At 51.8% G+C, this 20,000-nt stretch overlaps 1 protein-coding gene across 4 annotated transcripts in view; it reads right to left on the bottom strand.

The window, feature by feature from the left end:
- Positions 1-1,435: 1,435 nt before the first annotated feature.
- pcsk5b (proprotein convertase subtilisin/kexin type 5b) overlaps positions 1,436-20,000 on the bottom strand; it is a 37,030-nt gene continuing 18,465 nt past the window's right edge. The window contains exons 16-37 of one of the 4 annotated variants that reach the window (XM_062454274.1): positions 19,497-19,690; positions 18,747-18,831; positions 18,026-18,129; positions 17,794-17,932; positions 17,508-17,623; positions 12,560-12,662; positions 12,186-12,322; positions 11,316-11,516; positions 9,669-9,737; positions 7,578-7,620; positions 7,240-7,385; positions 6,761-6,964; positions 6,512-6,595; positions 6,049-6,244; positions 5,666-5,880; positions 4,017-4,259; positions 3,624-3,857; positions 3,282-3,459; positions 2,973-3,190; positions 2,790-2,890; positions 2,464-2,683; positions 1,436-2,276 (exon numbers count right to left, since the gene is read on the bottom strand). In XM_062454274.1, the coding sequence (XP_062310258.1) occupies positions 1,867-2,276; positions 2,464-2,683; positions 2,790-2,890; positions 2,973-3,190; positions 3,282-3,459; positions 3,624-3,857; positions 4,017-4,259; positions 5,666-5,880; positions 6,049-6,244; positions 6,512-6,595; positions 6,761-6,964; positions 7,240-7,385; positions 7,578-7,620; positions 9,669-9,737; positions 11,316-11,516; positions 12,186-12,322; positions 12,560-12,662; positions 17,508-17,623; positions 17,794-17,932; positions 18,026-18,129; positions 18,747-18,831; positions 19,497-19,690 (3,640 nt within the window). In that variant the 3' untranslated portion in view covers positions 1,436-1,866. Of the gene's footprint in view, positions 2,277-2,463; positions 2,684-2,789; positions 2,891-2,972; positions 3,191-3,281; positions 3,460-3,623; positions 3,858-4,016; positions 4,260-5,665; positions 5,881-6,048; positions 6,245-6,511; positions 6,596-6,760; positions 6,965-7,239; positions 7,386-7,577; positions 7,621-9,668; positions 9,738-11,315; positions 11,517-12,185; positions 12,323-12,559; positions 12,663-16,063; positions 16,443-17,507; positions 17,624-17,793; positions 17,933-18,025; positions 18,130-18,746; positions 18,832-19,496; positions 19,691-20,000 lie in introns of those variants that run through there. The other 3 variants (XM_062454276.1, XM_062454275.1, XM_062454277.1) reach the window with 3 other exon arrangements.

Genomic DNA, 20,000 nt, shown 5'->3' on the forward strand with positions numbered 1-20,000 from the left:
AATGGTTCCCACCTGGTTGTGCATGCCGACCATGGGTGCGACTCTCCTGCATGAGCTCGGACACTTCAGCTATCAGGCTGTCTGCTGAAGCAACATTTAAGAGCGTACCCCTTTGCCCACTCTAGGCTTCGCTGCATTGTTTCCAGCCTGAAAGAAGACAATGGTGTTAAAGTAGACAAGGCTAGTATTTTTTGTTGTTGTATCTAAACCAGTAATAATTTATCGACCATATCTCATAAGAACGTGAACAAATAGTCGCCTAGGTTGAAGGTTGAGCTTGCTTGCCTTCAGCAGTGGTTTTGCCTCAAAATACTGAAATACCGAAAAAACTGTACCTTTGTCAACATGGACTGAAGGTCGTCGTGTCCAGGGTTATCCGACAGCAAAAGCTGAGTGCAGTCATTTATTGTCTGCTTACACTGTCTTAAGAAGTTCCTTCTTGCCATCTTCTCATCCTTCAAACTTCTGTGTGCTGGGCTAAACTTGTTTTGAAATCTTCCGCTTCTACAGTGGGGAGGAGCTGGTACTTGAAAATACAGGGAAGAATCAAATCACACTAGCCCAGATAACTGCAGGAGGAGCTAGGGAAATTGTGGGCAGTGATTTGCATGTGGCGTTTATTTAACGCCTGCAATTGCACGTGTAAATATACAGGCGTTTATTTAACGCCTGCAATTGCACGTGTAAATATAAAGGCGTTTATTTAACGCCTGCAATTGCACGTGTAAATATACAGGCGTTTATTTAACGCCTGCAAGCGTTAACTAACGCGTACATTCATGTGTAACTTTCGCCTGCACATTTACGGCTGCAGCCGCTTATGAAACAGCTGCAGGCGCTTCCTAAACGGGTGTCCAATCAAAAATACGCGTTTAAATTACGAGTACATTTGACCCTGTCGGCGTTCCATACATGTGTCTGGTTGTGCACCTGCTGCGCCGGGGAAGTTGGCCTGCGGGGACTGGGGGCTGGGCCCCGGGGTCATGGAGGGTGGGGGCCAGGGCGGAGTACATCTGCTGCTGGGGGGACGGGTGGCTGCTGGCCGGGTGGCTGCCCCCATAAAAGAGGCAGCGTGTGTGGGTGTGTACCTGGGACTGGTAGTGCCAGGTGCATCATGGTGGGCATGCCCTGGGGGTGATGCTGGTCTGACCTTTGCTGAGGCATGTTGGGTACTGTAGTTCACAGTGGAGTGCACAGAGAGAGAAACACAGGCCTTTAAAACTACAACAAAGATTGTTGAAGAGAGAGAGAGAGAGAGAGAGAGAGAGAGAGAGAAAGAGAGAGAGAGAGAGAGAGAGAGAGAGAGAGAGAGAGAGAGAGAGAGAGAGAGAGAGAGAGAGAGAGAGAGAGAGAGAGAGAGAGAGAGAGAGAGAGAAAAAAAAATCAGTCAACACATATTTATTAAAAACCGTTTTATTTTAAAGGTTTAAAATCACAAGAAAAAATGAAAACACAACCTTAGTGCAAGCTCAACACAACATTCTTCTTTTACTTCTAAGAGATGTATGAAAGGATAAAACGGAAAATGTTCTTGTATGTACAAGGACATTCAATTACAAGAAAGCAAACATTCAGACCAACAGCAATTCAAGAGGTCATTATAGATAATCTACGTCATTGACGACAGCACGTAAAAGTCCCCCCCACCCACTTTGAGGTCTGTATTTGGTTTCACACCTGTGTCAAAATCTACAATGTATGCAAATACATCCAGATGCTTGGGGTGCACTTGATTTAAGTGACAGACACTGACGAAGTTAACCCACACAGCAACATCAGTGCAACTCGAGTAAGAGAAGTGTTCAGCGCCGGTGTGTTCGAGCCAGGCCAGGTGTCCCCCCCCTCCCCCCCCCCCCCCCCCCTCAGTCAGGTAAAGGCCTCCTCGTCATCATACTCCATCTCCAGCTCCTCATCCTCGTCCAGCAGGCCGTATTTGAACTTCCTGTAGACCGTCCCGTCCTTGCCCATGTACACGATGTCATCTTCCTCCTCCTCCTCGTCATCTTCCTCTCCCTCCAGGATGCGGTCGCTGTACTCCCCGTAGCCGCTGTCGGAGACAGCCTTGGCTCCGCCCGCATCCATGCCCAGCTTCTCGTACTTGCCGGTGGAGGCGGGGCCTCTCTTGGAGCGTGACCGGAGGAGGAGGAAGACCACGGTCCCCACAGCAACGATGATGAAGATGGAGATCAGAGCGAAGAGAGCCGGCCGGCCTCCCTGCTCCAAGTCCAGCTCCTCAGGGCTTCGGAACACGAAGTTGACCCCCAGGATGCACTCCTCTGGAAAGGCAGACAGGGCAGGGGTCAAAGGTCAACGCCCCAGGACTTGGGGAACAGAGGTCAGAGGGAGGTCAATGTTTGTGGGGGCTAGGCTTAGAGTGGGGCAGCGGTACAGGTGTGAGGCTGATGGGAGTTGGGGTGGGCCGAGGTAAGGTAGGGGTGATGGGGTGACAGGGGTGGTGTTTACCATAGGAGGTCTTGCAGTCGCAGCACTCGTGTTGCAGCGGTGCATTGTGGGCCGTCTCCCCGCAGCAGGACAGACAGCGCCCGTCGTCTGCCAGGATCTGGAGGGCGGGGCACACGGTGCAGTTCCAGCGGCCCGGCCCGTAGCAGTCCAGACACGAGCGGTCGCACGGAACACACTCCGCCTCAGAACCCAGAGAACTGGAACCCTGAGGGGAGGAAACCTGAAAACACACACACACACGTGAACACGCTCACAGTACAAAAACTTGTGAATGCACACACACACACGCACTTACACACACACACACACACGTGAGTCTGTCTTACCTCTGAGGGGGTGTAGAAGCCGAGTAAACAGTCAGACTCACAGATCCCTGCGAACTGTCTGTAGCCGTGGTAACAGCTGGTGCAGGCCAGAGCGCCCTCATCTGGTCACACAGAGGACAGGCGAGGAGGTCGTATGGTGTGTACGAGTGTGTGTAAGAGTGTGTGTGTGTGCCAGCTCCTTACCTCTGCAGGTCTTGCAGGTGGGGTGACAGCGCCGGCAGATCTTGGCGCGGGTGTCGGGGTAGAAGTTCTCTGGACACGTCTTCAGGCAACGCCCGCTCTGCGGCAGGAGCAGGTAGTCGTCACGGCAACTCAAACACTGGCTGTCCCCGCCGCCGCGACACTGCTTACACGACGGGTCACAGCGCTCGCACGTCATGGTGGTGGCGTTGCCGTAGTGACTGGCGTGAAGAGGGTGACAGGGTCATGTATTCGGTGAGGGGAGACATAAAGCTTACAGTGGAAGAAACTGTGTGCGTGCGTGTGTCTTACTTCTCTCCGCAGGACTCCACACAGCTGAGACCCAGCCTGAAGCGCCCGGGTTTGCAGGTGACACACTGGATGCTATGGTGACCCTGACACGACGCACAGCTGAAGTGACAACGCTCGCACAAACGCCCCTCCTTGTCGTCATAATAACCCACAGGACACCCGTCCACACAGGTGTTGTCTGAGGAAAGGGAAACAGAAACAAAATAGAGTTTTTGAAAGACAGACAGAGAGACATTATCATATCAGTAGCTCATTATCCAGCAACAAGAGCATCTACACAATAACATGTGTGTGTGTGTGGGGGGGGGGGGGGGGGGGGCAGGGTGAGAGGTGCTGACTCACTGAGCAGCAGGAGAGGGGCGTTGCAGCTCAGACAGTCTTTCTTAGACGGCCCGGTGCAGCGGTGACACGTCAGGGGGCAGGTCTGACACTCTCCGTCCGAGTCTTTGTAGGAGCGCAGGGGGCAGCTGTCGTAGAACACACAGTGTCCACTGGCGTCCAGACGCATCCTGGCTCCACACGAGGAGCAGGAGGAGGGCTCGGGGCCGGAGCACGTCTGACACGACCTATCACAGTCTGGGAAACATGACGGACACAGGAGACAGCCTATCACGGTCTGGGAAACATGACGGGCACATGAGACAGCCTATCAGAGGCTCACCCAGTTAGGGTTCAGTATGTGTGTGAGTGTGGATGTGTGCATGTGTGTGTGCATGTGTGTGTACCTGTCCTTACCCCTGCACTCTGAGGTGTGTGTGTCGTGGTAGGTGTTGGAGGGGCAGCGAGGCAGACACTCCCCGTTGTAGCGGACGGCCGCCGGGTTCTTACAGACGTCGCAGTCGTCCGAGTCGGGCCCGTCACACGACGCGCAGTCGGCATGGCAACGCACACACTCCTTCAGCTCCGGGCTGGGGAAGAAGCCGGCAGGACAGTCGTCCACACACCTGTCCTCATGGAGGAAGTAGTACCTGTCACACTCTGGAGGGAGAGGGGGGGTGAGGAGAGAGATTACAGAACTGCACTGCCAATGGAAAACTAACCAAGTATAAAACCTCTTCCGTTCCTTACAGTCCTGTGTGCGGGTACCCTGGTCTGTGTGTGCGGGTACCCTGGTCTGTGTGTGCGGGTACCCTGGTCTGTGTGTGCGGGTACCCTGGTCTGTGTGGTCAGGTACCCTGGTCTGTGTGGTCAGGTACCCTGGTCTGTGTGTGCGGGTACCCTGGTCTGTGTGGTCAGGTACCCTGGTCTGTGTGTGCAGGTACCCTGGTCTGTGTGTGCGGGTACCCTGGTCTGTGTGTGCAGGTACCCTGGTTTGTGTGTGCGGGTACCCTGGTCTGTGTGGTCAGGTACCCTGGTCTGTGTGTGCGGGTACCCTGGTCTGTGTGTGCAGGTACCCTGGTCTGTGTGTGCAGGTATCCTGGTCTGTGTGGTCAGGTACCCTGGTCTGTGTGTGCAGGTACCCTGGTCTGTGTGTGCGGGTACCCTGGTCTGTGTGTGCAGGTACCCTGGTCTGTGTGTGCGGGTACCCTGGTCTGTGTGTGCGGGTACCCTGGTCTGTGTGGTCAGGTACCCTGGTCTGTGTGTGCGGGTACCCTGGTCTGTGTGGTCAGGTACCCTGGTCTGTGTGTGCAGGTACCCTGGTCTGTGTGTGCGGGTACCCTGGTCTGTGTGTGCGGGTACCCTGGTCTGTGTGGTCAGGTACCCTGGTCTGTGTGTGCAGGTACCCTGGTCTGTGTGTGCGGGTACCCTGGTCTGTGTGTGCGGGTACCCTGGTCTGTGTGTGCGGGTACCCTGGTCTGTGTGGTCAGGTACCCTGGTCTGTGTGTGCAGGTACCCTGGTCTGTGTGGTCAGGTACCCTGGTCTGTGTGTGCAGGTACCCTGGTCTGTGTGTGCGGGTACCCTGGTCTGTGTGTGCAGGTACCCTGGTCTGTGTGTGCAGGTACCCTGGTCTGTGTGTGCAGGTACCCTGGTCTGTGTGTGCGGGTACCCTGGTCTGTGTGGTCAGGTACCCTGGTCTGTGTGTGCGGGTACCCTGGTCTGTGTGTGCGGGTACCCTGGTCTGTGTGTGCGGGTACCCTGGTCTGTGTGTGCGGGTACCCTGGTCTGTGTGGTCAGGTACCCTGGTCTGTGTGTGCGGGTACCCTGGTCTGTGTGTGCAGGTACCCTGGTCTGTGTGGTCAGGTACCCTGGTCTGTGTGTGCAGGTACCCTGGTCTGTGTGTGCGGGTACCCTGGTCTGTGTGTGCAGGTACCCTGGTCTGTGTGTGCAGGTACCCTGGTCTGTGTGTGCGGGTACCCTGGTCTGTGTGTGCGGGTACCCTGGTCTGTGTGTGCGGGTACCCTGGTCTATGTGGTCAGGTACCCTGGTCTGTGTGTGCAGGTACCTTGGCAGAGGCCCTCAGAGCTGCAGCGGGTGCAGTCAGGGGGGCAGCGCAGACAGCGGCCCTGCTGGGGGTAGTGCCCCCTGGGACAGTGGCCCCTGCAGGAGTGCTCCAGCAGCAGGTACTGGAGCTCACAGCTCAGACAGTGGGTGGTGTTGCCCAGGCAGGAGGCACAGTTTGGGGCACAGGGCTGGCACTCACCCCCCCAGGGGAAGCCCCTGGTGGGCAGGAGGGAGGAGGGGGGCAAATGAGTGGAGAGAAAAAAATGAAATTGTGTGTTTGTATGTGTGTGTGTGTGTGCCTATGCAGGTGTGTGAGTGTGTGTATGTGTGTGCAGCCATATGTGTTTGAACGTGTGTTTGTGTGAGAAGGTGTGTGTGTCTCACCTGTGACACTCGGCCACACACTGTCCATCCTGCAGGTACAGGTGTGTATGTCCTGTGCTGCACCTCTGGCAGACCAGGCCGTCCTGGCACAGGACACAGCCGGGCACGCAGTCGTCACAGTGGCCTGACGTCAGGTTACCAAACGCTCCCTGTGGACACTGAGACACACAGGACTGACGGCTGGTCAGGAAGTGACCTGCAGAGACACACACACACACAGAGAGAGACAGACAGGACACACACGCACAGAGCCAGGACACACACACACAGAGAGAGACAGACAGGACACACACACACAGAGCCAGGACACACACAGAGAGAGAGAGAGAGACAGGACACACACACACAGGAGGAAAAAGCCCAGTCAGTTATAGTTCCTTCCTCAGCTCCATCTTTAGATTCCACACAGCGCTCAGTCTGCATGTCCTGCGGCCCGACAGGTGTCAGAGAAGCCTGGTCTCACCTGGGTCGCAGCTGTTACAGTCCTCCTTCCCCGGGGCGGAGCAGCTGAGACAGGAGGAGTGACACTGCTGGCAGTCCCCCTTACCTGCGGCCACACAACACTTCCATCAACACACCACACTGAGGTCGACACCCCTCTCAAGGTGTGAGGGGGTCAGCGTGTGAGGGGGTCAGCGTGTGAGGGGGTCAGCGTGTGAGGGGGTCAGCGTGTGAGGGGGTCAGCGTGTGAGGGGTCAGCGTGCTGTCTCACCGTTGCGGTAGTGTTTCTGGGGGCAGGCAGTGTTCAGGACGTCCACACACTGCCCGGCCGTCAGGGTGAAGTCGTCCTCACAGGAGTCACAGTCGTCGTAGTTTGGGCCTCCGCAGGAGCGGCACTCCCGGTGACACGGCTCACACTCCTGACTCTCCTCGTCCACGTAGAAGCCCTCCGTGCAGTGCTCCACACACTCGCCGTCTGCACACACACACACACACACACACACACACACACACACACACACACACACACACACACACACACACACACACACACACACACACACACAGGGGTGCAGTAAAGGGGGGGTTTAGGATGATTCTAGAGGCCCTGGTCAGTCTGGGGCCCTGCAGAACCACATACTTTCCTGTATCGTTTTGGTATATAAGGTCAGTCAATCTCAGTTTAAGGATATTGATGGATATTAGCTTCCGTATTGAGCCAGCGCGCGTGTGTGTGTTAATGTGTGTTACCTGAGATGTAGTGTCCCTCCTCACACCAGTAGCACTGCTGGGGGTCACAGTTGACACAGTGTCTGTCCTCACAGCGGACACACGTCATGGAGACCTCAGCACTGTAGGTGCTGTCTGGACAGCTCCTGTAGCAGTCTGTACCCAGCCTGGGGGGGAAGAGGAGCAGAGAGGGGGCGAGAGAGGACAAGAAATAAAGAATGGGAGAGAGAGAGAGAGGATGTATGGGTTAGCTGCGTTAATACATAACAACGATAGCGATGGATGTGATACAGCAATTATGCTCCGACACAAAAGTGCTTGATGAACTCCATACAGGTGGGGTCCTGTGTCTGACTTACTGGTAGTAGTCCTCAGCACAGGTGAGGCACTCTCTGGGGTTCTCTGTTAGAAATACAAGACCTGCATCAATCACTGACCTCAGAACAGAGCTTAAGAACAGAGTACATGCACACATGTCTGTATTAGACTGTGTCTTCAGTAGTGCTGATCTGGGATCAGGTCCCTGTGTTTCCTCAAAGCTGTATTTATTGTCGTCCTAATCCTGGAAGTTCGGCTGCAGTTGTCTGTGGGTCCAGCAGGGGGCAGTGTAGCACCACAGCAGACACGGCAGTCTCCCCAGGTCCCCAGCGGAGCTAGACTGACCTCTTCTCTCCACCGTGGAGCCTCACCACTACAAACAACTCTCTCTAGATTCCACTAATCTGCTAAACCTTCTACTGTCAATCACAGCCGTCAGACTCGTTACCTAGGGAACGGCTCTGTTGTCCGCAAGTAGCTTTGACAACCCCAGGAGGAGAGAGAGAGGGGTGACAGAGGAGGGAGGATGAGAGGAGGGGGAGTGGTAGAGATGGATGATAGTAGAAGAGGAGGAGGAGAGGAGGAAGAGAGAAGGTGTGATAGACAAGAAAGACAAAAGCTCATTCTTTAGCTGAGTGCCCTCTGGGACATTCCTCACCAGCGCCCTCCCTCCCTCCCTCCCTCCCTCCCATCTCTGTCTCTCTGTCTCTCTCCCACCTCTCTGCTACGGGGCCAAACCAGGCCTCTAGCCCCCAGAGCTGCACACAGCATCATTCTACAGACATGACAAGCCTCTTCCTGCAGCAGCACTGACTCAGGGAGGGGGGGAGAGGGGGGGGGGGGGGGTGAGAGTAAGTGGTCGGAAATCAAGCCCTCAGGATCCATCTATTTGACATCAGAAAAAAAAAGCTTCACATAAATATTTATGGAGCGTGCCAAGATGAAAACTTCTACAGCCTCTGGACACACACACACACACAAACAGGTAGTTACCCAGACTGCAATAACATATCACACATTTAGCGTAGAGCAGTAATCTATTAAACGCATTCAAAAACAAACACATAAACACACTATAATTCACTCACACTTGCAGAGGGAGAGAGAGGAAGGGAGAGAGAGGAAGGGGTACATTTGGAGAGAGAGAGAGAGAGAGAGGGAGGGAGAGAATGGGAGAGAGAGAGAGAGAATGAAGGGGAGAGAGAGAGAAAGAGGGAAGGAAAGAGAGAGAGACAGAGAATAAAGTGTGCAGCATGCTGTGAAGAGGGTGATAACCACTGGCGGTTGGATGAGAATTACATGATGCATAATAAGTGTTGGGGGGTGGGGTGGAGGTAACCAAGAGGAACAAGGGAGGAGGAGGAGGGGAGGTGGAGAATAGAGGGCTTCTGTCTCGTATTCTGTTTCTTATCACGCTCTCTCAGGCTGGAGGGGGCCTTGATGGGTTTCACACACACACACACACACACACACACACACACACACACACACACACACACACACACACACACACACACACACTCACACAGGTTTTATAGCTGTGGTGATTGCTCATGTCATCACGTGGCCCTTGGCAGAAACAATAATCTCAAAGTCTTTATCTGTGGTTCTGTAGCTAAGACACTTCTCTCTTAGCCATAAGTACCAACAGACAGACAGAGAGAGATACAGAAAGAGACAGAGAGAGACAGACAGAGAGAGAGAGACAGACAGAGAGAGAGAGATACAGAGAGAGAGAGACAGAGAGAGAGAGACAGAAAGAGACAGAGAGAGACAGACAGAGAGAGAGAGAGACAGAGAGAGAGAGAGAGAGATACAGAAAGAGACAGAGACAGACAGAGAGAGACAGAGAGAGATACAGAAAGAGACAGAGAGAGAAAGAGATACAGAAAGAGACAGAGAGAGAGAGAGAGACATACAGAGAGAGACAGACAGAGAGAAAGAGACAGAGAGAGAGACACACACAGAGAGAGACAGACAGAGAGAGAGGTACAGAAAGAGACAGACAGAGACAGACAGATGGAGAGAGATAGAGACACGATGAGAGACAGAGACAGTTAATGGAATAAAGTCTGGTCTGAAAGTGCAAGGAAGAGGATCACCCCCCTGTGTGTGTGTGTGTGTCTTCTTACTCTGCAGGCACTTCTTACAGCCTTCCTCACATGGCATACAGTCCTCATACTCTGGATTTTCCACCTCACCTACAAAACACACACACACACACACACACATTTACACACATACAGAATAAGCCTTCGTTTGGTGTAAAATACAATATTTTCAATGGGAATATTATAAATATTATAGGGAACAAATACCTCATGCCGCCTTTGAGGCTGTGTGTGTGTGTGTGTGTGTTTGGTAATGACAGGTTGAAGAGACAGGGCTCAGGATCAGTCTAGACATGTCTATAGATGAGAAGAATTTCTTCCTTCCTTTCTTCCTTCCTCCTCCCACTTTCTCTCTCTCCCCCCCCTCTCTCTCTCTCTCTCTGTTCTCTCTCCCTCTCTGCTCGCTCTCTCTCTCCTTCCTCTCATCCTCACACCTTCCTTCACACTCTCTTTCTCTTGCCTCTCCTCCTTCTCTTCCTCCTGTAATCTCTCAGCCCATAATCTGTACTTCCTATCTTGCAGTCTTATCTCCCCCCCAGTCCTCATAATAATAACAACGTATTCATAATAATAAATACAGCAGAGGCTTTCATCTAAAGCGGGCAAACAATGGGGGGATTTGAACCTGCGTCCTCTTGATCGGCAGTCAAATGCCGTACTACTTAACCACTCCTTTCCCCAAGCTATACCTTCATCTCTCTCTCAGCCCACTGCCTGTACTTCCTGTCTCCCAGCTGCTCCCTCTCTCCTGTCTAATCTTCTCCAGTCCTCATCCCTCCTTCATCCTGTTTTCCGCTGTTCCACACCCACCCCTCCACCTGGCTATCCCCCTCTCCTGAACATCTCCACCGGCTATCCCCCTCTCCTGAACATCTCCACCGGCTATCCCCCTCTCCTGAACACCTCCACCGGTTATCCCCCTCTCCTGAACACCTCCACCGGCTATCCCCCTCTCCTGAACATCTCCACCTGCTATCCCCCTCTCCTGAACACCTCCACCGGCTATCCCCCTCTCCTGAACATCTCCACCTGCTATCCCCCTCTCCTGAACACCTCCACCGGCTATCCCCCTCTCCTGAACACCTCCACCGGCTATCCCCCTCTCCTGAACACCTCCACCGGTTATCCCCCTCTCCTGAACACCTCCACCGGTTATCCCCCTCTCCTGAACACCTCCACCGGCTATCCCCCTCTCCTGAACACCTCCACCGGCTATCCCCCTCTCCTGAACACCTCCACCGGTTATCCCCCTCTCCTGAACACCTCCACCGGCTATCCCCCTCTCCTGAACACCTCCACCGGCTATCCCCCTCTCCTGAACACCTCCACCTGCTATCCCCCTCTCCTGAACACCACACCTCCACCTGCTATCCCCCTCTCCTGAACACCACACCTCCACCTGCTATCCCCCTCTCCTGAACACCACCCTTCCACCTGCTATCCCCCTCTCCTGAACACCACACCTCCACCTGCTATCCCCCTCTCCTGAACACCACCCTTCCACCTGCCCCCTGCTTCTGTCATGGGAGCAGATGAGCCTCAGGAGGAACAGACCGTCTGATCTAAATATTGTGTGTGTGTCTTTCAGTAAGAGAGTGAAGGTTGTGTGCATGTGACGGTGTGTGTCTGTGTGTGTATCTGTCTGTGTCTGAGTGTGTGCGTTCGTACCTTCGCCACATTCCAGAGGGACACACTTCCCGTCTTTAAGGTAGTGGGCGGGGCTACAGTGCAGGCAGTGGTCGGGGGCGGAGCAGACAGAGCAGTGGGCGGGGCACACCTCACAGCGGTTCCTCCAGGAGGGGTAGAAGGCGTCGGGGCATGAATCCCGACACTCCCCCCCAAACAGGTACCTGGGCACCTTATACTTGTCTACAAGACAGACAGATGGACACACACACACACACAACCAGACGTATGATTAGACACCTTGGCATAAGGAGGCCCAGACTAAGACTGAAAGGAAACACTGTATACCTCCTATGCTTATACACACAGACACACACACTCCTTTCATAGTGTTTTTCAGAATAAGACCACACTACCCCCCCCCCCCAACCCTCCTTCTCCTGCCTCAAAAACGTCTTCCTGGGAAAGCTCTCAAAGTCTAGTCTCCCCTGTAGATCCCCCTCTCAACCTCAAAAAAGGAGAGAGCAGGGTGTCTCTCTCAGGAGTCCTGGTGTTATTGTTTGGTCTCTCTGGCTTCCACATGGCTTCAGTTTTAAACAGAACCACATTTCACACGCAGTGACCGTCTTGCTGGCCGACTGGGCGACCGCATGTGCCCAAGTAAAGAGCTGAGGGCTTTGAATCTGCTGCGAATCTGTTCCTGATCTGGTGAGGTTGTGTGTGTGTGTGTGTGTGTGTGTAAAGTGTGTGTCAATATTAGGACCGCCTAGGGAGGTGTGAAGGCCTATTAACAGTGCTAGTACGCCAGAGTTTCACACCGCTTTTACCACACAGGCTGACCTAAACCGAGCGCACCCCAGACACCGGACCTTGGTGTTTCTAACAGGTGTGGGTGTCAGGGCAGCAGCCTACCCTTGTCACAGCTGGTGCAGTTGTCCGGCCCGCTGTCGTTGCATTCATTGCAGGTGTGGTGGCACAGGTGGCACTGGCGGCCCATGGCGTAGCGCCCCTTCTGGCAGCGGATCACACACTTGCCCTCGTCAAAGTACCTGCCCAGGAGGAGTGGGGGAGGAGGTCAAATTCTCCAAAACATGCTTTCCAGAAACTCAAAACTTCTAGATTTTTTCCCCTTCAGATAGCAAGGAAGGATGTATATTTGATGAATTTCAACAGGGTCCAGATATCGTTACAGTTCATCCCCACGTGTCACAACCAATAGAAATAGCTGAAGGCTGGGCTCCTCTGATTGGCTGGTTGGCTGCGTGACCTCTGACCCCTGGTCTCACCTGCTGCTGGGACAGCTGATGCACTCCTCCACCTCGGGGCCGGTGCACAGCTTGCAGGTGGCGTCACACATGTGGCACTTCCCGTGTGAGTTTAAGTACTCACCTAGGGACAGGTACACACACAGCACACTCAACTTCACGCCAGTACAACTAACCCTGACCTAGGCCCTAACCTAAACCTAGACCCTGACCTAAACCCTCACCTAGGCCCTAACCTAAACCTAAACCCTCACCTAGGCCCTAACCTAAACCCTCACTTAGACCCTGACTTAAACCTAGGCCCTGATCTAGGCCCTAACTAGGGACAGGCACACATACAGGAAACTCATCACGCTGTTACGACTATCTCTACATCTAACCTAGACCTTGACTAGGGTCTTCAGATCCCGATAGTATAACTAGCCCTAACTTAGATGTGACTTCCCGGTCACCCTAACACACACACACAGGATAGGAGACTTATCATCCAGCTACTTCCCCCAGAAAATGGACCGAATGATCCCTTTACCTTATAGGCCATTTCACAGACATGGATTAAGCCCAGTCCTAATGTAAAGGAAAAATTCTATGAAGACCTCCATTGAAAAGGTTTTTTGTCTGGGACTAGGATTAATCCATGTCTGGGGAACTGGGTCATAGTGTGGCCATAGAGTAACCTTACCCTACCTTGTTAGAGATGTAACAGTCTCTGGTTACATCCACCAGTCCCCCACACACACTCTCTCTTGCTCAGTGCTGACAGAGAGAGGATGGTGCTGTGTGTGTGTGTGTGTGTATCAGTGTTTGTGTCAGAGCCTTCCAAGGCAGGGTTGTCTATTAGTCTTTGGACTGTGGCTTTTGGTGAAAAGCTTAATTGTTTTCATCAAAACAAAAGCATCCCTTTGTGTCCTAGCACAGGAAGAAGCCCCAGATCACCCCCTCTACACACACACACACACACCCCACCTCTTTCAAACACAGACACACAGGAATAACTGAGCACAGATGGACGCCTTCGTCCAAGCTTTGGAAGATGAGAATGAAAGTAAACAACTTTGTTGAAGGAGTTGGCAGTTATTCACATGAAAAAACACATATGTATATTAATATATTTATAATCTAATCATGTATATTATTTATATAGAGAGATTGAGAGGGAGGTGCTAGATAGAAAGTGATGACAGAACCAGGACTATTTACAGGCTGAATTAATTAATTCCAAATAAATAAATTGCTAAAGGAATTAATTACTTTTGCCAGATTTGAGAGAGTGGGCGTTAATCTCTCGCAATTTTGTCAGTCCTGTTATTCTCTACCATATGGTGATCGAAAGATACTTTAGTGCTGGCGCTAGGTGACCTGTAGATGGGCGAACCTAACAGTCCTGCTAAGCTTAGCTCCAAGCTGCAGGAGAAACTCTCCACTTGCTGCTGTTAAAGGACACCAGGACAGAGGTGCAACCTCAGGGTTCTAGGAGCCAACTCCCAGGAACGAAAATCCCCGTTAGTAACAAGAAAACAAAAAAGCAAACAGATTAAACATTTTAATAAGAACATTAAAGTAAAAAATAAAATCCCAAACTAAGGATTTAGAGAGACATTAATACGCATTGACACAGGTATTACAGTTGAAAACCAACAAAAAATATATATAATTAAGGGGGTGGTGTCTTCTACGACACGTAACTAAAGGTAAATTCAAGTCATCTTAAACAATGACAAAGAACACATTTTAGTTAACCGAAGGGCTCCATCCATCTTTATTTTTACTGAACCAGAACCAGCAGTACATCATGTTTACCTAACACTGTAACACTCCAAACAGGAAGTATGTCACGACTCACCACCAGAGGGGCGGGGTATAACCCATGTGGATGTTCTAGAACTGGAATACAGAACGTTCAGAACCTTGGGGTTTTACGGGGGTGGGGGTTCCATATGCAGTTGTTCCATCAGGGCCAGAACTAACAGGACAAGGTTCTAGGTCACACGTTCTAGATCCGTCTGGGTAGGACCCGACCTGTGTGTGTGTGTGTCTGAGGTGATACACACACACACACACACACACACACAGTGAAACACATCACATCAGAATGTTCCATTACGATTTAATTCATTCCGAATTAAAAAAACGTCATTTTATTAAGTCCATAGATATCAATAGATAAGAGCCTTTTACATTGAAAGTCTTTATTTTATCACGCAGACCTGAATTGATCAAATTGAACCCATTATAGATCCCGCTCCTGGTTAGAGGTGAGGGGACTTTAAAACTGTAGGTCCCACTTCACTGATTTCACTGTGAAGTAATCAAGTGCACTCCAAGTATTGACCAATATGATCTGATTGAGATTTGTAACAGTCCTGTGTCGGTGCTGTGTGGTGACCAGGACCAGCATTGGGAAGAAGAACCAGGCCTGCCCAGACAGGGAGCAGATGCAAATCACTGCTGCTGCGGGTGAGAGGGGCAAGGTCCTAAAGAACACCTTGTACAGGTGTGTGTGAGAGGGTTAGAACGTTGTTCAACTACCTCTCAAAGCAATCTGAGCAGGATGGATGCATGCTATTTGAATCTTTTCCATTTCTATCCCTTCTTATGCTCACACACACCACACACACACTCAGAATAAAGAGAGAGGATGGTAAAAGGGTAAACGATGAGGATGATGAAGATGAGCACCAATGATGGCCAGACAGGCCAGAGCAGGGAGCCAATAGTAAAGGCTCATTACAGGACTGTGACAGAGGGATCTAACATCAGTCTTTTCAAGTGTTTCTGTGTGTGTGTGTGTGTGTGTGTGTGTGTATACATGCACACAGGTGTGTGTATATATATATATATATATATATATATATATATATATATATATATATATATATATATATATATATATATATATATATATATATATATATATATATATATATATATATATATATATATGTGTATACATATATATAGCAAAGTCAAGCCCAGACAGTTTTCACATTATTAAGTGAGCTTTCTGAAATTTATTTACAAACAGGCCACCTGTCTCCTCCATGGTTCATCACGTTCGTCTGTGCATCCAATGAACACTCAGATTCAGTGGGCGGGTCACTTCCTTTCAATCTACATATCCTACACTGGCAAAAAATAAAAAAATAATAATAATAATAATAATAATAGGAACAATTATTTTGGCATCGATGCTTTGGTCACAAAATACCGACACATGACTAGTTTTGTTTATTCGTCTGTTTGTTTGTCCATCCCAGTCGTATGACCCCTGACCTTGAGTCCCCGTACAGAAAAATAAAGGTAGGTTTGTTGTACTTCTGTCATCGCACCTCCGACACAGTTCCTTTAAGAGGCACGGACTCTCTTATAAATTACGTGACCGTGAGCGAGAGAGAGCGCGAGCGAGTGTGTGGGCTGGCTGGGGGGGTGGGGGGGGGGGGGGGGTGGGGGCGTGGACGCGGGGGGCGGGGGGGCTGTAGAGAGGGAGAGGCGGCCTCCCCCCGCTCTCCCGACCCCTCTGTGACCGCCTCCCGCCCCCCTCCTCCTCCCCCCTCACGGCCCGCCCCCCCCGCCCTCCTCATTCCTTTAAGGAGCACGTTCTGCAGCACAGCTGCTGCAGCACCTTCCGCTGGCACAGGTTGTTCTTTTTAACGAGCACGCAGAAACTGCCCTCCGCCCACGATTCTTCATTTGCTTTCCACAGACCAGGAAGAAGAGGCGGGAGGATGGGAGGGGGGAGTCAGGGTTGGGGGGGGTTGGATTGGTCAGGAGAAGGCAGGAAGGGCCATGTGATTGGTAAGGATGACAGGAAGGAGGGGGGGGGGGATCAGGTGATGGGATCAGAGGTGTGATGTCATCAGAGGGGGACAGATTGAAGTCCGTCAGGAATGTGTTGGATCCACATCAGGAGGGAAAAAATGAAAAACAACCAGATTTTTTTGGGAGGGGTAGAGGGGCAGAGGAGGGGGGGGAGAGAGAGAACGGCAAACAATTAGAGAGAGAGTCCATGTTTAATTTGTCATCAAATAAAACTTCTTCAAGTGGATCGCCAGTCAGCCAGACAAATCAGTCTCTGTTCACATTAGATAGGCCACCTCTCACAAACAACTAACTGAGCGGACCGACAGAGCTCTTGCCCTGGGTTTGACTGGCTGACTGAGGATGCACTGGGAGTACGAGGAAGTCATCAGCAGAGGTCACAAAGATCACAGAGGTCACAAAGGACTAGCTGGTCTTATTGGCTGACAAGCTGGCTGGCTGGAACCATGTTACCAGACCAAGCAAACCAGTCAACCAACCGGTCAACCAGCCAGCCAGTCAGACACTGAAACAATTCTGTTGTAGCTTAGAGGGCTTTTTGCAACGTGCAGGATCCATGCAGAATCAAGGACGGAGACTGCAGGTGAAAACTAGGAAGTAGGAAACAGGTGATGAAGACAGGAGGGGTGACATGCTCAGCAGACTGAGAGGACAGCAGCCAGCCATCCTTTCTAGTCTCAGCTAGAAAGAGAGAGACTCATGCATAGAAACTGAGACGGGGAGGAAGCCTGAGGTGAGGACTACAGAACGCGGGTGAATACGGTGTGTGTGTGTTTGACAGAGAGAGATAACGGAGACAAAGTGTGTTTTGAGAGAGTGATGGAGGGAGCGTGTTCAAGAGCAGAGTACTGTGAGTGTGTTAGTGTGACAGAAACATGTTGAGAGAGAGAGAGAGAGAGAGAGAGAGAGAGAGAGAGAGAGAGAGAGAGAGAGAGAGAGAGAGAGAGAGAGAGAGAGAGAGAGAGAGAGAGAGAGAGAGAGAGAGAGAGAGAGAGAGAGAGAGAGAGAGAGAGAGAGAGAGAGAGAGAGAGAGAGAGAGAGAGAGAGAGAGAGAGAGAGAGAGAGAGAGAGAGAGAGAGAGAGAGAGAGAGAGAGAGAGCAGGAGAGAGAGTTAGAGAGAGAGAGAGTTAGAGAGATGCAGAGCACTCACCATCCTTGCAGATGGTGCTGACCACACAGACTCCTGCCTCCAGGTTGTATCCACTCACACAGGTGCTACAGTTCCTCTCCCCAGAACCTGAACACGACTGGCAGCTGTGGTCACACCTGGGAGACAGAGGGGGAGAGCGAGAGAGGGAAGGAGAGAGGGGGAGAAAGAGAGAGAGAGTAAGAGGGTGAGAGAGGTCTACACAATCAGAACTTAGATTAGGAGTCGGGTCCCTTTAGGAGGATGTGATGTCACGCAGGAGGATGTGATGTCACGAGGCAGGACGTACTTCTTGCAGGACTTCTGGATGTCTCCTTTGTCTGAGGTCTGCTCGGAGAGATAGTATCCCACGCTGCAACTGGGCACACAGCGCCACTCCTCCAGGAAGTAGCCCTCCGCGCACTTATTGCACGCCTCGATCCCCGTGCCTGCAGACGGGAAGTGACACGTCAGTGAACTTCTCTTCCCAGGACACAGTCGTAGTTAAGGCGGTGGTAACCGGAGAAGGGTGCTGTGGTTACCTGCGCAGGTGGCACATGCCCGGTGGCACGCTTCACACGCCCTTCTGTGCCCGTTGTAGTAGGTTCCGGGGTCACAGGTCATCTGACATTTGTTGTTCTGGAGGCTGAACAGAAAGACAGGCAGACAGTTAAATCAGCAGGTTGTATCCAGTCAGAACAGTCTTCAACTAGAACAGAGCATGATAGCAGAAGAGGTCGGGGTGTGTGCGTCAGGATGTGTGTGTGTGTGTAAGTGTGTGTGTGTGTGTGGGAGAGTGTGTGTGTGTGCGGCAGTATGTGTGTGTGTGAGGGAGAGTGTGTGTGTGTGTGTGTGACTGTGGGAGGGGGGGTTGAAAGTCCACAGGAAAGCAGGACATCAGGTCATAAACTCTGTTCTGAGAAGTTACTGTGAAGGTTCTTCTCTGTAAAAGCTGGCTGGCGGTTGGCTGGTTGGTTGGATGACTGGATGGCTGGTTAAACCAGCTGGGCTACATTAGCCACATTTCTCAGAAAGCATCTGGTTTGGTTTTCCCACCTTTCTCTACAAGTGAAGTAAGACGGGAATGTGTGTAACCGTGGGAATGTGTGAGTGTATGTTACTGTGGTCTTGTAACACATGTTACTGCCTCGTCCTCCCACACCGCCGACATGGGGAAACTCTGCAGGGTGTGACTCGATGTAAGCGAATGGGGAGGCTGCTGGGGGGTCAGGGGTGAATCATGGGAGCTGAGGTTCTGCTCACCTCATCCCCTGCTTGCACTCTGAGCACACGCTGGATGAGCTGCACTTCTTACAGTTCTCATGACACCTCCTGCACATGCTGGCGTCTGAAACACAGGAAGGAGGAAGTCAAACAGGAAGCAACAGCCACACAGGAAGGAGGAAGTCAAACAGGAAGCAACAGCCACACAGGAAGGAGGAAGTCAAACAGGAAGCAACAGCCACACAGGAAGGAGGAAGTCAAACAGGAAGCAACAGCCACACAGGAAGGAGGAAGTCAAAACAGGAAGAAACAGCCACACAGGAAGGAACAGCCCAAAGGAAGGAGGAAGTCAAAACAGGAAGCAACAGCCACACAGGAAGGAACAGCCACACAGGAAGGAGGAAGTCAAACAGGAAGCAACAGCCACACAGGAAGGAGGAAGTCAAACAGGAAGCAACAGCCACACAGGAAGGAGGAAGTCAAACAGGAAGCAACAGCCACACAGGAAGGAGGAAGTCAAACAGGAAGCAACAGCCACACAGGAAGGAGGAAGTCAAAACAGGAAGAAACAGCCACACAGGAAGGAACAGCCCAAAGGAAGGAGGAAGTCAAAACAGGAAGCAACAGCCACACAGGAAGGAGGAAGTCAAACAGGAAGGAACCGACACACAGGAAGGAACAGCCACAAAGGAGGCAACAGTCACGCAGGAATCAACAGCTCTACCTTTGTAAGAGTGTGTATGAGTGTGTGAGAGAGAGAGTGTGTGTGTGTGAGGGTGTGTGTCCTACCATGGTCAAAGTAGAAGCTGTCCTCGCAGCTGGCCACACAGGTGTTGGAGCCCTCGCTAAGATAGTAGCCCGTCCGACAGGTGGTGCACTGGTCGCTACGACTACCAACGCAAGTGTCACACTGAGCGGAACACTTCTTACAGCGTTTCCTGTCGTCACGGAAAAACCCGGTAGGGCAGTCCGACACACAGGTCCTGCAGGGGGGGAGAGAGGGAGGGAGAGAGGGAGGGAGAGAGGGAGGGAGAGAGGGAGGGAGAGAGGGAGGGATAGGAGTGATGATAATGCTTGTTGTTATCAGCGGCTCCTGAGAAATCTCTGTGCTCGCCGACAGTAACCCTCTCCACAGAGCTGGACAAAGTTCACCGCATGTGTGCTCATGAAAACAGTGTGCGTGACAGCAATCCTGTAACCCCCATTCCTACGTGTGTGTCTGTACATGTCTAATGTGTGTGTACATGTATAGTGTGTGCGTGTACATGTATAGTGTGTGTGTGTACATGTATA

This window comes from Osmerus eperlanus, chromosome 28, assembly GCF_963692335.1.
Source record: "Osmerus eperlanus chromosome 28, fOsmEpe2.1, whole genome shotgun sequence".
In the NCBI taxonomy this organism is placed as follows: domain Eukaryota; kingdom Metazoa; phylum Chordata; class Actinopteri; order Osmeriformes; family Osmeridae; genus Osmerus; species Osmerus eperlanus.